Source organism: Cottoperca gobio, chromosome 15 (genome assembly GCF_900634415.1).
Source record: "Cottoperca gobio chromosome 15, fCotGob3.1, whole genome shotgun sequence".
Taxonomy (NCBI): domain Eukaryota; kingdom Metazoa; phylum Chordata; class Actinopteri; order Perciformes; family Bovichtidae; genus Cottoperca; species Cottoperca gobio.
Window position 1 is genome coordinate 23,467,377 of NC_041369.1, and position 17,914 is coordinate 23,485,290.

Consider the following 17,914-nt stretch of genomic DNA (forward strand, 5'->3'; position numbering starts at 1 on the left):
AGTTGTTTGTGTGATCAAAGGGATATGTGAAGGACCAGTTCAGTCTGTGGCACGACTCCTCTGATTGTCTTTCCCAGACTCCCTCATTGACACAATAATAGCCGCGCTCAGGCTCGAGGGCTGTTGACATTGACAGCACTCGAACTTTTACTGTGTTATGATATTAAAACTGATGATGGCCATTCATACACATAATGTGTGCATGAATGTGTGTGTGTGTTTGAGAGCTGCAGAGTGAGGGCGCATGTGACTGTGTTCCACAAAACATCTGCTTTGACTGCAGCGTTCCTCCTTCGTCTGCCCTTTGAAAGGAAAACCAGCAATTTGTTGCAAATGAGGTAAGTCAATGTGATCCCTGCTAGCATCTGGAAACAGAAACACAACTCGTGGACAGAAACACTTCCTCTCTGACAGTAATAATAACCCTGTCCTCATCGGTTTAAGCTTAAAACGACGACGTTCACTTTTTCCTGACCTTATAAGTGACCTTTCAAAATGTTTTTAAGGTCAAGAATGAACTTTCAACCTCAACATCTTCTCTGAAAAGCAAAGGCTCAAGTGTTATTAGTGCAGCAAGATGTATTAGGGAGGAAGTGGGCTGTACTGGACAACGAGTGGGACGCCAACACAGGAGATTATGGTTTGCATGATATTTTCCTACCTGTAGTTAACGAAGGCCATCAGGGTTAGGGTTTCCTCTCTGGGTACATACCGTCTCAACACAGTTTGCGGGGGAACTAAAGTTCTCAGTGTATAAAGTCCCTCGTAACAACAGCACTGTTTGTGCGAGTGTGTGTTAGGGATGGAAATTAAATGAAGATAAATTGAAGGCCTGATGTGGAATGAGGATATTGGCCTAAACTGGTAAATATAATACTTTTTTATTTGACTTTTTGCTCCTCGATCCGGGTTTTCAGGAGCATTAGGAGATTTCTAGGTGCCCTTTGTGAGTGTGTGAGTGTGTGTGTGTGTGTGTGTGCGAGGGAGGTGAGGGAGACTCAGGTGTAGTGCAAGATGCTTACAATAGCAGGTTCCTCGGAGAGGGTTACCAAGGTAACGGTTTTCTGAGTCACATCTGAAACGACACAGGAAAAGAGTAACAGAGAGAGGGGAAGACAAAGAACAAAGGCATTAAACAAGGTCTTTCTTGTGTTAGAGTGTGTGTGTGTGTGAGTGTGAGTGTGTGTGTGTGTGTGTGTGTGTGTGTGTGTGTGTGTGTGTGTGAGGTGGGCCGTCTTGTCTTCCCTCAGCTCTTTGCGAGGTGATATCCCTCGACAGTCAAAGCTGCTGTCTTTTTCCCCCAGTTGACTGACACACGCACACACACACAGAGACAGACACACACACACACGCACACACACACACACGCACACACACACAGAGACAGACACACACACACACACACGCACACACACACACAGACAGACACACACACACACACGCACACACACAGAGACAGACACACACGCACACACACACAGAGACAGACACACACACGCACACACACACAGACAGACACACACAATAAAACAATGTTTATCAGGTCCTGCCAGTCAAACAAGAATCAGCTTTTCATTTGCATCTCTGTGTTCTGAACTGTGACTTTGTTAAAGACACACGTGTTGATGGACAGTAATTGGCTGCGGTTGAAAGCTGTAACCTTTAGGTTAAAGGAACGTCTCTAATGACCAGTTCTTGGTTATCATCAAGAAATGATGTACACGCTTTAGAGACCATTAAAGTGTCAAGATGGATGACGGGTACCTGAAGTACAGAAAGTATCGCCTGGCACCAGAGAACAAAAGACTTCCACTGCAGAGACGTTTTTAAAAAATGTGCTAAGTGGTCCAAATGTAATTGTTATTATAATGTTAAAGCTTTTAACTTGTCTTTTTGTATCAGCGTACATCTGTGTGTACGTGTGTGTGTGTGTGTGTGTGTGATTGAGAGTGACACCCATCTGAAGGATTCACAAAGAAAAACTAAAGGTTTGTTTATGGACATTAGAACAGCTTCATTAAAGTTCTGTTTCGTGGACATTTAGGAAAAAAAAATGATTTGAATATGGAAAGTAATCCAAAACACCGACTGTGTCGCAGTGTAACGGAGGAGGGAGGACTCAGAGAGGAACAGAGGAGGGGGGTGTGGATCTGTAGTGCTGCAGCAGGATACTGAATATTTCATTCTACAAACCCGGGCCAAGGACGAGGCCTTAAACCCGACTGCCTCACTGAGCCTCTGTCCTGAATCAGGAGTTTAGAACCACAATAAAACAAATAAAACTTTTGGTCTAATAGTAAAGTGCAAATCAGTTTTAGAGACCACTTGACAAGAAGCTGAATGTGCTTATATTTTATTTCATTTTGGCAGCACCCACAGATTCTTGTCGTACGGCCTAATGCAGAATTACTCACTGGGTTGCATCTGCATGTAGGAAGAAGGGAAGGAGGGAAGGCTTTGGAGTGTCTTCCTTGAGGACTGACCCTATTTCAGCACAAGATTTATTGTTATAGATGTGATGTCATAAACTGCGTTTCCAAATATTCCTCAGAAATGGGACGTCCCTCCCCCAGAGGAGACGTCAGGTTGTGTTGGTAAAGATGGCTGATAAGGATTCAGTGTTTGGAAAGATGTCAGCGGGGCGGAGGCGAGCTGATTCTGCTGATAACACATTTATTCTCGTAGGTTTTACAATCATGATCGCCTGATGTGGCACTGAATCAATGTTGGACTCATTACTTATACGACGTACTCTGCAGAACCTGACGCAGTCGAGACCGATCACATTTCAAAGGACACTTTGTGATGATGCTTTAAGTCTCGGTCATTAGTTTGAATTATCTGTCAGTTTGGTTCAGTTATTAGCTAAATACTGATACGTGTTTACATGTGTGTTTGTATGTGTTCAGAGAAGAAGGGTCAGCTGACTTGCAGGCTAAGTAAGGGGACAGGCCTCGTGGGGACATTAAAGTCCAGGACGCAGAGCAAAAACAAAAAGGGAACGGACATTTAAGCTGCTTACAGCCTAATGGGGACAAGATCAGGGCCACACAGGACTGAACTGCATCATCAACACACTCTGACTCAGCTAGAGAGAGAGAGAGAGAGAGAGAGAGAGAGAGAGAGAGAGAGAGAGAGAGAGAGAGAGAGAGCAGAGAGAGAGAGAGAGAGAGAGAGAGAGACAGAGAGAGAGAGAGACACAGAGAGAGAGAGAGAGACGAGAGAGAGAGAGACAGAGAGAGAGAGAGAGAGAGAGAGCGAGAGAGAGACACAGAGAGAGAGAGAGACACAGAGAGAGAGAGAGAGAGAGAGCGACACAGAGAGACACAGAGAGAGAGAGAGAGAGAGCGACACAGAGAGAGAGACACAGAGAGACAGAGAGAGAGAGAGAGAGAGAGACACAGAGAGACACAGAGAGAGAGAGAGAGAGAGAGAGAGAGACACAGAGAGACACAGAGAGACACAGAGAGACAGAGAGAGAGAGACAGAGAGAGAGAGAGACACAGAGAGACACAGAGAGACACAGAGAGACAGAGAGAGAGAGACAGAGAGAGAGAGAGAGAGAGAGAGAGAGAGACAGAGAGAGAGAGAGAGACACAGAGAGACACAGAGAGACAGAGAGAGAAAGAGAGAGAGAGAAAGAGAGAGAGCGAGACACACACACACACACACACACACACACAGTATTTTTGCTCTGCTTGCTCTTCCTGTAAACTCTGCAAAGATCAACAAATTGGAGATTAAAGGTCAAGATGATTTTGGTCCTGCTCGTGTGTGTGTGTGTGTGTGTGTGTGTGTGTGTGTGTGTGTGTGTGTGCTTCATTTATTCTAGCAATCCGAAGCTGTTTCAGATTTTAATAAGCATAGAAATCAATCCGTGTGCAGTTGGTAAAACAGAAACTACATACCGTATCACATTCTGTTTAGCAACATTCAAAATAATAAACATGCGTACGCACACACGCACAGGAACACTTCCTCCAGTGGAAGACGCTCATTAACAGTCAATTAGAGGAGTATTTAGGAGACGAGGAAATTAAAGCTTAAACACACTCAAACAATCAGACAACGACAGGAAACATGGATCAAGGAGACCCGGCACACACACATCTCACGCTCACATTAAAAATGAAATAAAAGTCCAAGCAGGTTAAACTTCAAATAGATTATTTATGATTGTCGTAAATGAAAAGTTAAAGAGCAGGAGAACATCTGGTGAGCAGCCGATCCACAGAGTATCTGGAGCTCAGGTACAGTCCATATTTCCACAAGCTCGACCTTTCACATTCACGCTGTGAGCTGCCTGTAACAGCTGTTACTGTTCACACGTTCACACGGTGCACTCACACACACACACACACACACACACACACACACACACACGAAACTGCTCGTTCATAATCAGAACGACAAACAAATGGCCCTCGACTTGGCTCACCATTTTGGAGTGACTCAAGCAAAACAAACAGCTCTGTGACAGACAGACATTTAGAGAGGGGGGGGTGGGGTTGTGGAGCAAATTAAAGGTGAAAGCGACTGCAGCAGTGGCTTAGAGATGCACAAGTGAACACACACAAACACACCATTTCTGCTCTCAGCCTCTGTGGAGTCTCCTCCAGAATAATGAATTACTGGTGTTGTCTGAAAACAAACATAACGCTCAGAAGAGTTCTGAGGCTGCAGCTGGTTCCAGAGGATCAAGATGTTACTCCCTGATAATCTGACTGCATTACTGCTGAGCCTCATTATTCAGCGGACTCAGGTTCATGTCATCTGTTAGGGACAAGTTCTCTTACTTTAACCAATCAGAACTTTGTTTGAATCAAAGAAGTATTTAATGTTTCATCTGTGAGTCCACTCACAACAATATGAATAACGGTGTTACTCTGAACCACAGCGGTCACTTCACCTTCCTGATCCTTATTCTGCCTACAAACTTCACATTTCTCCCAAAACGAAAGTTAAACACTGATCACAGCTGACATGTGTAAACATGTGGAGAGGCTTCAGAGTCACGAGCTGAGGATCTCTCAAAGGAGAGGAGGTAACAAGAGTCAAGGGTCAGAAAATGTTCAGAATCAATAGCAGGTATGATTCAAGATGTGTGTGTGTGTGTGCGTGTGTGTGTGTGTGTGTGTGTGTGTGTGTGTGTGTGTGTGTGTGTGACTCTCACAAATCAGTGTTGTGGTTTGAATCAGTCCCAAAATGCCTGATAGTAGAGCTGAAAACATCCGGATCAATAAATCTAAACATGGTTAACAGATTAAACTCGTTACTGAACTATCACTAAACACTGCTTTAGCATTAAACATTATTATTTAACAGTTATATATATAATAAACAGTTATCTGTGTTTGATTCTTCTGTGAATGAAAGAAACTAAAACACATTAACAACATTAGCTGTAATAAAGTGAACTGTAGCGCTGCGGTCTCCACTGAGGTGACTAAATAAACACATTACCAACTGTAAACTGTGCCATCACACAATGTGAGCAATTACAAGCACAGAGCAACACACACACACACACACACACACACACACACACACACACACACACACACACACACACACACTGTAGTATTTATGATCAATAACAAACGTCTTCTCTTATCATACTGTATGTTCCTTTTGCTGGACATGGCAAACCGCACACGCACACGCACACGCACACACACACACACACATGCACACACACACACGCACACACTCTCTCTGCGCTCTAGCCTCGCTTGCTAGATTTATCGATGCAGCAATTTTCAGTCTGTCTCTGTGGCGTGTTGCTCCGCCAAGCCATTTAGGATATTGTAGTACTGCAGCGGTTAAGTCTGGCACAGTCAGGGAAAACACACACATACACACACACACACACAAACTTTTTCTTTCTTCCTGACAGAAATTCCCCACACAATTCAAATAAACCAAAAACTCTTGACTCCATACGGTTATTTTTAAACTGTTCCCATAATCCAAAGTGTGACGTCATCTTAACATGTGACTGTAAATGTAGCGCGGCTGCTTCATGGCAGCTGAAGCATCTTCAGCGTGTGTATGTAGTATGTTGCTTGTTGTCCAGTGATCAGCAGATCTTTAGTGTTCTGATCAGACTATTTGACTTGCATTACCTGATGAGGACCAGCAGGAAGGGTGTGTGTGTGTGTGTGTGTGTGTGTGTGTGTGATCATACTCACAGTTGACACTGGTCTCCCTTGATGCCCTTGGTGGTACAGAAGCACTTCCCTGTGTTGACGTGGCACACGTTGGCATGGCTGTTACACTTGCACGCTGCAAAGAAACACAAGAGATGTGTCAACAGTGTATCTCTGAAACCTCACAGGAGCATCTGTGGAGACATGATGACACTTTGCAGAACTCAACATCTTTTCAAAGACTTGTTCAGTAATGCTCAGCACACAGCACTAACACCTGCATGCTGTGTACAAACACACTCATCCTTTAACATCGGTGGTACCAATGTTTGTGGAGGAGAGAAGGGAAGGAAGGAGTGGAGGAGAGAAGGAGTGGAGGAGGAGAGAAGGGAAGGAGTGGAGGAGGAGGGAAGGGAAGGAGTGGAGGAGAGAAGGGAAGGAGTGGAGGAGGGAAGGGAAGGAGTGGAGGAGAGAAGGGAAGGAGTGGAGGAGGGAAGGAAGGAGTGGAGGAGAGAAGGGAAGGAGTGGAGGAGGGAAGGAAGGAGTGGAGGAGGGAAGGAAGGAGGGAGGAGAGAAGTGGAGGAGGAGAGAAGGGAAGGAGTGGAGGAGGGAAGGAAGGAGTGGAGGAGGAGAGAAGGGAAGGAGTGGAGGAGGGAAGGAAGGAGTGGAGGAGGGAAGGAAGGAGTGGCGGAGGAGAGAGACGGGAAGGGAGGGGAGGGGGAAGGAAGGAGTGGAGGAGGGAAGGGAAGGAGTGGAGGAGGAGGGAGGGAAGGGAAGGAGTGGAGGAGAGAAGGGAAGGAGTGGAGGAGGAGAAAAGGGAAGGAGTGGAGGAGGGAAGGGAAGGAGTGGAGGAGGGGGGGGAAGGGAAGGCGTGGAGGAGAGAAGGAGAAGGGAGGAAGGAGAGAAGGGGAAGGCGTGGAGGAGGAGAAAAGGGAAGGAGTGGAGGAGGAGGGAAGGGAAGGAGTGGAGGAGGAGGGAAGGGAGGCGTGAGAGACGGAAGGAAGGAGTGGAGGAGAGAGAAGAGGGAAGGAGTGGAGGAGGGAAGGAAGGAGTGGAGGAGAGAAGGGAAGGAGTGGAGGAGGGAAGGAAGGAGTGGAGGAGGGAAGGAAGGAGTGGAGGAGAGAAGGGAAGGAGTGGAGGAGGAGAGAAGGGAAGGAGTGGAGGAGGAGGGAAGGGAAGGAGTGGAGGAGGGAAGGGAAGGAGTGGAGGAGGAGGGAAGGAAGGTACTGCAAAAGGTGGAGAAAGCAGAGATGGAGGGAGAGAGAAGCTAGAAAAGGACAAGTCACTCAGTATCTGTCTTAATTGATAAGGTTGGTTGTTTACACATCAGCAGTTACAGAACAACGCCATCATTCATGTTGAGTTGTGTTTCTGTCCACAATATTGGAGCTCTTTCTTTGGTCTCTACCAACTCCTGAGAAAGGTCTCCGTCCCTTTAGCTGCTAAGTGTTCACCAGCGGGTGTCCAGCTGTGTCTGCTGCTCGCTGCTGAGGTGTGTACTGAGGCTCTCTACAGCTCGTCTGTGCTGCGGACGGAAACACTACACAATGAGAGGGAAGTGAAACAGTGACGCTACACAACGAGCTGAAACTCACTAAACTCCAACATGTGGAGATGATAAGCTGATCGTTCTCTCACTGTTCGACCCCTTTCACTTTTCATTGTCATTTAATACATTAGTATTAATGTATAGTAATATCAATAATAGTTGCTTTAAGGGCCACACTTGTAAAGTGTGCAGAACACTTAAGGTTGTACCTCTCCCCCCTCTCTTATCGAGATGGCACGAGTCACAATCAAACTGACGCAGAGAATACACCGCTATCTAAAACATCTCGTACTGAAGGCCAAATGTCAAAATATGATATTGGTAGTCCACCAGTAGAAGGAAAATGAGCTTATTTGGTAATAAGCTCATCATCAACATCAGATTTGAGATGTAATTCACTTTCCCCGAAGTCTTTGGTGAGGCTAATCTTTGTAATCGTTTTGTTATGCAAAAGCAAAGCCTGATGACACAATCACTTCTGCATGGAGTGACTAATGGCAGAGACGAACAGCAACGTTCTCTGTACCCTTGGTGTGTGTGTGTGTGTGTGTGTGTGTGTGTGTGTGTGTGTGTTCACGTGCACACAAGGCCACTCTTCCCTGTGTCCGTTTCCAGCGGAATTGACTTTGTCCTTTGTTCTTATTCTTTCCAATTGGCACAGAGACAGGCCCTGTAATAAAACAGTGGTGCGCTGGGGTCAAGGTAAAGCCAAGGCGCCGGCAGATAATGAGAGGAAAACAACCTCTTGTATCCCCTCCCCTCCTCTGCCTGGGAAGAGGGCCTGATCCGATCGCTTACACGGAACAAAAACAAGGTGGTAGACGAAAACGCCGCTTTAAATATTTAGTTCTTTGAGCACTGAGTGGCAGAAAAACAAGGTCTGCTCAGCGGGGCATTTAAATGTCAGCGGGCTGAAAGTCGAATTGACGTTCTTCAACTTGAAAAACGGGAGACGCTGACAGCAGTGACAGCAGAGACGGCAACAATAACAAAATACTATTTCAATCTATTACTTGAAATTATATTGACCCGCCACAGAGAAAGAAAGGCTTTGCAGAGATGCACAGTGACCTGCGAGGGTTTAGCAGATAACAGAGCCGCGACAGAAAAGTGGCTTTTAGACTTGAGATAATGGAGAAATCACAAGTGTGTTAGCGCAGGCTCGGGTCACCCTGCTGCTCGTACAATATTGATTTAGTAGGCAGTCAACAAAGACATACAAAGGACACAGCCAGCAGAAATGTGTGTTTGTGAACTCATAGATTGTGCCAATGGCACTTGAGAAAGCCAATACAGGCAGAACAAAAAGAATCGAGGTTAAAGCCGTAACCAGCTGCCAGTCACTGGTTACCCTTTTGGTTTTGAAGCTTTTACTGATTCGCACAATCGTCTGAGAGCGTCACACACAGCTGAGATGTTACCTACGTACAGTGCCACATAGAGATCAACAATATATTTCATCCCTGGATTCTTCTTACTTCACAGATAACTTGTTTTACCCTGTTTGTGCATTTTAAATGTTATTTGTTATTTGTTGCTTTATTCTTTTTTGCAGGGATGTTTAGCTCACGGAGACGTTCCCTGTCCGTCTTTCACCTTTTATATTATGTGTAAAAACTGCTGATCAAAGTGAATCAGGCTGCTGCAGGATGTCACAGCATCAAGTTCACAGAAAGGAGTTTCATCTGAGCCGTCAGCGTGCCGTCATTATTCTTAGTTCAGAGTGAATCTGCTGAGGCTGCTGGGACATTTATACAGGACAGAGACAAGACGGATAGAGGACAGAGACGGGACAGATACAAGACAGGTAAAGGACAGAGACAGGACAGACACAGGACAGAGACAGCACAGACACAAGACGGATACAGGACAGACACAGGACAGACACAAGACAGAGACAAGACAAATACAGGTACAGGACACATACAGGGCAGAGACGGGACAGACACATGACAGACGGGACAGACACAAGACAGGTAAGGGACACATACAGGACATACACAGGACAGAGACAGGACAGGTAAAGGACAGACACAAGACAGAGACAAGACGGGTACAGAACGGATACAGGATGGACACAGGACAGAGACAGGACAGAGAGAGGACGGATAGAGGACAGAGACGGACAGATACAAGACAGGTAAAGGATAGATACAGGACAGAGACAGGACAGACACAAGACGGATACAGACACAAGACGGATACAGACACAGGACAGATACAGGACAGACACAAGACAGGTAAAGGACAGAGACAGGACAGACACAAGACGGATACAGACACAAGACGGATACAGACACAGGACAGATACAGGACAAACACAGGACAGAGACAAGACAAATACAGGTACAGGACACATACAGGACAGACACAGGACAGAGACAGAACAGGTAAAGGACATACACAGGACAGAGACAGGACAGGTACAGAACGGATACAGGATGGACACAGGACAGATACAGGACAGATGCAGGACAGGTAAAGGACAGACACAGGACAGAGACAGAACAAGTACAGGACACATACAGGACATACACAGGACAGATACAGGACAGACACATGACAGACAGGACAGGTAAAGGACAGGTAAAGGACAGATACAGGACAGGACGCTTGTGTGACGGCTCAGACAGCAAGTCTCTGTGCAAAACAGATGCACAAAACACAAACTGGTTCATGGAGGACTATCTGTTAAAACTAATGAATATCTGCGATGTTCAGGTTCCACTGGTGGACGTAGCAGACTGTGATGTGACCCGTCTTTGCATGCACAGAGGTTAAACTGCTCTCATCCGACTCGGCTTGAGGTGCTAAAGAAGCACATTTCATTTCTGTAAAGGGGACATATTATGAGAAACATATGGTTGGGGATCTGGAGCGCCTCCCAACCCAGTCAGTCTTTTGTGGAGGCTGAGGATCTCCACCCACGGAGGACAGAGAAAGGTGTCTCATGGTCCTGAGGTCGTAATCGAACCCGGGACGTTGCAGTTATAGGACATGCGCTGTAACCACTCGGATAACAAGGCACTAGGAGTCAGGCTTTCTCACTGAACATGGAGATCTTTATTGTAATATAGATACTTGACCGATGTAACCGTTCTGCAGACACAATCACGTTCAAGTGCCCAAAGGAAGAGCACTCAGTTCTGTGAGATAGAGCAACTGGAGGTGAAGTGGGGAAGGAGCAGGGGATTCATAGGAGAGAGAGTGAATGAAATGCACTGAGGAGAAAGCCCATAATGCAGCACACTTGCTGACAACACAGGAATAAGCCGCGATAAAAAAAACCATGATCTCTTAGCAAAAAAGGCTGATTTGATATAAATCATATTTCCCATGACTTGTGCAAGCCCCCTGAAGAGAGTACAATTTCTCACCCCAGTGCCTCTGCATGTTCACACACAACACTGTTGTCAGGGTGCATTTGAATGTGTGTGTAGGTGGGAACTGGTCCGGCTGTGTGTGTGTGTGTGTGTGTGTGTGTGTGTGTGTGTGTGTGTGTGTCAAGATAACTGAATGGGGGGGGTCGTGGTGTTACATTACTCCAAAAGGTTTTTTGTTCATTTCTGTGAATCCGTCTCTGCTGCTGCTAAATATCGCTCAGGGGATATTTCAACATATTCTCCACGACCTCCGCTCAGTGCTCTGACAGCGAGCGATGAGTTCACACTATGAAGACAATCAATGACTATTCTGCTCTTTAAGAATCTCTCCATCAGAACTATTGAAATAAAGAAAGCAGCAGAATTAATGAGACTTCACACAATGAGGTAAACACAAGACATTAAAGACATTTAATCACTTTAGACTGTTAGAAACTGAAGCGGACATTTGTCACTTTTTTCTGACATTTTAGATTAATCTGTAAAATATTCACAGATGAATCAATAATGAAGTGAGTCGTTAGTTGCAGCCCAAGTAGTCTAATTGTGCACCGTGCATACTGTCAGGTGTGCCACTGAAACCCTACCGTATCCTCCAGATTATGATCAATCACATGCTCATCTTCATCATCATCAATGTCACCTTCCACCTACTGCTGACTCGGTGCTTTTTCTTTGTCCGGTTGCACAGACGGGGCAGTTTGATTCGATAAGAGAGGACAGAGCTTTATACTGTGTTTAATGAAGGCGTAGTCGGGAGGGGTCGAGGGCAAACATGAAGTAAAGGGAAGTCTGTGTGAGAACACACACACACACATACATATTGGCATACGAAGAGAAAGGTGATTTTCATGCTTTAGTGACATCAAAGAGGTCTTGAATATAGTTTCCTTCCCTCAGCAGAATCTGATCAGGGAACTGTTCACCTTTAGACGTGACCACTTCAACGTGTCCGCTCTTTAAGGCCGATTTATTCCTCATGGTTAACGCCATGATGCATCGTGTAATGAAACTTAAACACTTGGATCTGATGGATATAAATCTGTGTTGGCGTAGATGCATTAAAAACATTAATACATGTGTGCTGCAAAAGTTAAGTCAGTCAACTTATGTGGATCTGCATCTTACTTTAGGAGAGTGACGACAATATCACTTAAATAAAATACCCTTTAGGGTGGATGTTAGTCAACATCGTGTGGCCTGCGACCTCCTTCTCAGGAGTCTGCAACAGTTTTGTGAGGTAGAGTTATATGATATGGTTATATATATAATATATAATATATATATATGGTTCTGTGTGTGAGGAGTCGTCTTTGCACGTGTGGAGCAGGTTAGTCTCAGTGTGGACGGTCGCAGCATAGCAGTTATATTAATTGTTTGCGAGCAATAAATGAAAAGAAAGCAGCTTATTGTAGAGACATGATTGACAGCCGCAGCGGACTGGAGATCAGGAAGGATTATAAAGACATTTGTGTGTCGGTGCGTTTCTGTTTTTTGGTTTTTCTATGTGCCAGGCAGACGACAGGAATAGAGCTGCCACAGGGAAGATGACCGGAAACCGCTAAGAATGCTGGGTACTTCCGCCACAAGGCTCCACAGGTGCATAAAAGTGCGCACACACACACACACACACACACACACACACACACACACACTTAAGACAGTAGGTGAGAGTGGATTTGGCAGCTTCTCCACAGAGCAGACTGAATGGGGCAACTCTGCAGGCGGCATCCCTCGTCTGCTACTCTACTGCTGCTAAAGCTCAACAACAGCTGGCTCTGTCTGATCCATCGCAAACACACACACGCACACACACTACCCTGCTGTCCTGTCTGTCCTAGTCTCTGGTTGAAGCTGCTGGGTTGACAGTTTCTTGCAGAGACAGCACTCAACAGCTCTATAGCTCCTGCACTGAACACAAATTTACAAAGAACTCCCGCTGTTGCACCCTGCACAGAGAAAACTCAACAATTGGGAGAGAGAGAGAGAGAGAGAGAAAGAGAGAGAGAGAGAGAGACAGAGAGAGACAGAGAGAGAGAGAGAGACAGAGAGAGAGAGAGAGAGAGACAGAGAGAGAGAGAGAGAGAGAGAGACAGAGAGAGAGAGACAGAGAGCAGAGAGACAGAGAGAGAGAGAGACAGAGAGAGAGAGAGATTTTTTGATTTTTCAAAAACACTTTATTTACATATTCTTAAAACAAACAGTTTACTCATAAAGTGTAACGAAAAATCATATTATATCAAAAAATATACATTTATAAATAACAACTCTATAAAAATATAAAAATTATCCAATAAAAACCTGTGCAAAGTGTAAACATTCATTGTTCACAGTGCAGATAATATTTTTAAAACACCAACGTTCTTTAAAAGTGTCGAGATCCCCGGTATGTTTGTGAAACCTAAAATCGAGCCAGAGTCTTGCCCTGATATTGCACAGCCACACAGTCTTGGCCTCCTGCCCCTCTCTGTTCTCTACTCTGTTTTTCCTGCTAATGTATATCGCCATTTTTGCCTCTCCCGAGAGGAAATTTAGGAGCTGCCACTTTTCTTTGTTGTCTTTTTTGTAGGCAGCTCCCATGATAAAAACACTCTCGGTAAAAACTACGTTAAAAAGACTAAAAACCAATGTTAAAAGAGAGAAGAACTCGGTGAGTCTCTTACACTCAGTAAAAACATGGAATACAGTCTCACGTAGGTTGCAGAAAGGGCATTTGTTAAAAACAGCGGGATTAATAACGGCGATAAAAGCGTTACAAGCGACGGCACCATGTAAAATCCTCCACTGGAGGTCGGCTGTCCGCTTTTTGAGGGGAGGTTTGTAAAAAGACCCCCACTGTGGGCTTGGTCCATTTCCTGAACCCAGTCTGTTGCTCCACACAGTGGAGGGTCTGCTGCACAGGCCTTTCTTGTGGATGCTTTTGACACAGTTCATATATAGAGTCTTTTTGTCGGCTCTGTGCAGCGTCAGTCCTGCCGGGTTAATGACCTTGAGCAGGGGACCGGTCAGTTCTCCCAGCCCTGGGCTCAGGTTGATCTCTGGAAAAGGGTCTGCTGGGTCTGGAGAAGCCTTCCCGTCACTGTAGTCTTTTATTATTGTCTTCTCCTTCCCCGATAGCCTCTGGCTCCACAGCTCCAGAATCCTCTCAGCCACTCGAACGGAGGTCAGACCCAGCAGCAAGCCCAGGGCTCGGGCATCACTCAGCGCCGGCCCCACTGCATCCACCAGTTGCTGCAGGCACAGGGTTCTGGACCTGCAGAGCGCCACCATCAGGCTGGGTGTGCTGCTGCTGCTGACGTCCAGCCTGGCTCTGTAAATTAAAGGCTCCTTCAACAACCAGTGCAGAGAGTCCGACATTGGACACCTTTTATGATTAAAAAGGGCCCAAGACTTAAAAACACCCTGATAAAATGGAGGCAGCCCATTTAACTTTAAAAAATAGAATCAGTTAAAAACAGAGCAGCATCCAGCCCCAGGTTATTTACACGTCTGAGAATGCAGCTGGTCACATCTCTCCACACCAAATCAGCCGGGCCGGTAAGATATTTTTGTAAAAACTGAAGTCTAAAAGTGGCTGTTCGGCTGGCCAGGTGGACAAGGCCCTGTCCCCCCTCCTCTCTGGATAAAAACAGCACCCCCTGTGGCACCCAGTGTAGACCATCCCAAAAAAAATCTACCATTTCTTTCTGCAGTTTTGCTAAAAGGCCAGAGGGAGGGTCTACACAGGTCAGACGGTGCCACAATTGGGATGCTACAAGGTTGTTTAAAACCAAAACCCTACCTTTAAAAGACATCTGAGGGAGCAGCCACTTCCACTTGGAAAGCTTTCCCTGAATCTTTTCTGTGACGTTCTCCCAGTTCTTCTGGACAATAATTTCTTTTCCTACAAATACTCCGAGATATTTCAGGCCGTCAGTTCTCCAGGTGAGGCTCTGGGGAAGAACTGGGAGACCGCCACGCCACTCCCCGACAGCGAGGGCCTCACTTTTCTTCCAATTTACCTTCGCTGCCGATGTTACACTAAAACTATCTACTATATCTGTTAAAATGTCCGCCTCTCTCTGGCTTTTAATAAAAACAATAATATCATCTGCGTATGCGGATAAAACAAATCTGCTATTAAAACCAGGTAAAACCAGACCTTGTAGGCTGGAGCGTATTTTGCAGAGGAGAGGTTCCAGGGAGAGCGCATAGAGCATCCCCGACAGAGCACAGCCCTGCCGGACCCCTCTACACACTCTAAAAGGAGCACACAGAGTACCATTAAACTTCAGCACACTCTCAACTTCACTGTACAACACCTTGATCTTGCCTATGAAACCAGCGCTGAACCCAAACTTCTCCATTACTTTCCAGAGGAAGTTGTGTTCAACGCGGTCAAAAGCCTTTTCCTGGTCTAGAGAAATCAGACCAGTATCAAAGCCCAATGAGCTGGAGACCTCCAAAACATCTCGAATTAGGTAGACATTGTCTACCATGGACCTGCCGGGCACACAGTAGGTCTGGTCCCGGTGGATGACCTGCTCCATAGCCCCCCCAGCCTGGTGGCCAGAGCTTTGGACAGAAGCTTGTAATCCACACACAGCAAAGACACAGGGCGCCAGTTTCCGATGTCCTGCAGGTTTCCTTTCTTGGGCAGGAGCGTTATCACGGCCCTGCGGCAGGACATCGGCATGGAACCAGAGGCCAGACTCTCGTTAAAAACATCTAAAAGATCTGTTGCTAAAATGTCCCAATATGCTTTAAAAAACTCAACAGTGAGGCCGTCGATGCCGGGAGCCCGCCGTCCTTGCATTTTTCGCAGAGCAGCCTGTAGCTCCCGTGTGGTCAACGGCCCCTCCAGCTGTGAGTTGGTTTGCTCTGCTACCTGAGGTAGTCCCCCTAAAAACCCCTCTAAAAACGTTTCCTCCCCCTCGTACTCACTCGAGTATAGGGAGGAATAAAAACTCACAGCCCGTGTTCTGATCTGGCTTGGTTCCGTTATCTCTTGCCCTGTGACTGAGAGCAGTGAGTGGATTACCCTCTTCTGTCCGTTCTTCTTCTCCAGGCCGAAGAAGAAACTGGATGGAGCATCCATTTCGGTGGCGTTTTGGAACCGGGACCGGACCAGTGCGCCCTGGACTTTAACGTCTAGCAGGTCGGCTAATGCCATTTTTTTTACTTTGAGGATTTCAATATATCCTCGATCTCCTGTGGGACTCACTTATTTGTTCTAGTTCCACTATATCACCCTCCAGGTCTTTCATAGATCTGGTGATGTCATGTGTGACATTGAGGGTGTGCTGCTGACAAAGCATTTTAATTTCAGTCTTACCATGGTCCCACCACTGCCTAAGACTGTTAAAATCACTCTTCCTTTGCCTAAAAACACTCCAGAAATAAATAAAAGCTTCTCTAAAATTTTTATCAAATGTTAAAACTGAGTTAAAGTGCCAGTATGCGCTTCTTGGCAACACATTTCTTATAAAAACATTACATAAAAGCAAAGAGTGATCGGTAAAACCAACAGGTATAATATTACACATTTTAAAAATGTTAAAATGATGTTTAAAACAATAAATACGATCTAACCTGGCAGAGGAAATCCTATTCCCTCTGCAGTGGGACCATGTGTATTGTTTAGCCTCTGCGTTCATCCTCCTCCATACATCCACCAGACCATGAGAGCGGACCAGCTGCCTCAGAACATGCTGGGACGCTGGATGCGGCTCTGCGTGGTTCCGATCTAAAAAAGCATTTTCTGTACAGTTAAAATCCCCCCCCAAGAATAAAAAATCCTCCGAGGCACAGCTATTTAAAACATCATTAATTTTTGTAAAAACAACTTCCTCTCTGCACCGATTGTTGGGGCATACACATTTATAAAACAGCATTAAAAAGGTCAAACCGGGCTTTTACTAAAAGCAACCTCCCCTCGATAAAATGCTCGACCTCCAGTGAGACTGGAGTAAAAGATTTGGAGAAGAGGAAGCCCACTCCTCCACTAAGAGATGTGTTGTGGCTTAAAATGACTTCCCCTTCCCACTCCCTCCTCCAGTCTATCTCGTTAGAGCCGTCGCTGTGCGTCTCCTGTAAAAAAAGGACATCAATGTGTTTTAATTTTGCAGTTTCATAAATTTGTGTCCTTTTTTTAAAAACTCTGGCTCCGTTCACATTTAAAAACACCCACTTTAAAAGTATCCATGGTTGACATGTTAAAATAAGAAAAAATAAAAACAAATAAATTAATTAAGACCCCCATCATCACTGTTTATTTGTTTTTTTACTTTAAGCACCAGTTTTTTTAATCTATAAACCTCCTGCTCAATGAGGCCAGACTCTTTTTTGGCTCATATGGAATCTGCTTGAGCTAATAAAAACGAGTAAATCCGGAAAATAATCCTCCACTTTTACTCCGTGTTGGTTTTTTTGTGTGTTGGAGGAAAACTTTCAACATTTCAACTGAGTACATTTTTGTTTTCTGGCTGTTGGTCAGAGTAAAAACCAGGGATGTCGCTGCTGTCTGACACACACTCCTCTTCACTAGCACTGTCTTCTGCCTGTCCCTGCTTCCTGCCTGTCTGTCCTTCCTCCCCGACTTTACTATTCTTGGCATCACTGGATGCACTCTGACTTTTCTTTTTCCGTTTGTGGCAGGTTTTGTTTTTTTAACCTCCTCCATCTCTGCCTCTTCTACCTGCTCACTCCACGGAATCTGTATTTTTTCTGTCCTCTCTCCTTCTACACCACCCCATTTCCTCAACTACATCGCCCGCTTCCTTTTCCTCTTCTGCCCTTACCTCACTCACCTCTTCTGCCTCACTTGCCTCCTTTACCTCTTCTACTCCTACTTC

At 45.6% G+C, this 17,914-nt stretch overlaps 1 protein-coding gene across 5 annotated transcripts in view; it reads right to left on the minus strand.

The window, feature by feature from the left end:
* LOC115020155 (attractin-like protein 1) overlaps positions 1–17,914 on the minus strand; it is a 229,627-nt gene that overhangs the window by 118,552 nt on the left and 93,161 nt on the right. For all 5 annotated transcript variants that reach the window (XM_029450077.1, XM_029450076.1, XM_029450080.1 and 2 more), the window contains 2 exons: positions 6,192–6,285; positions 1,023–1,075 (listed from right to left, as the gene is read on the minus strand). In XM_029450077.1, the coding sequence (XP_029305937.1) occupies positions 1,023–1,075; positions 6,192–6,285 (147 nt within the window). The remainder of the gene's footprint in view (positions 1–1,022; positions 1,076–6,191; positions 6,286–17,914) is intronic.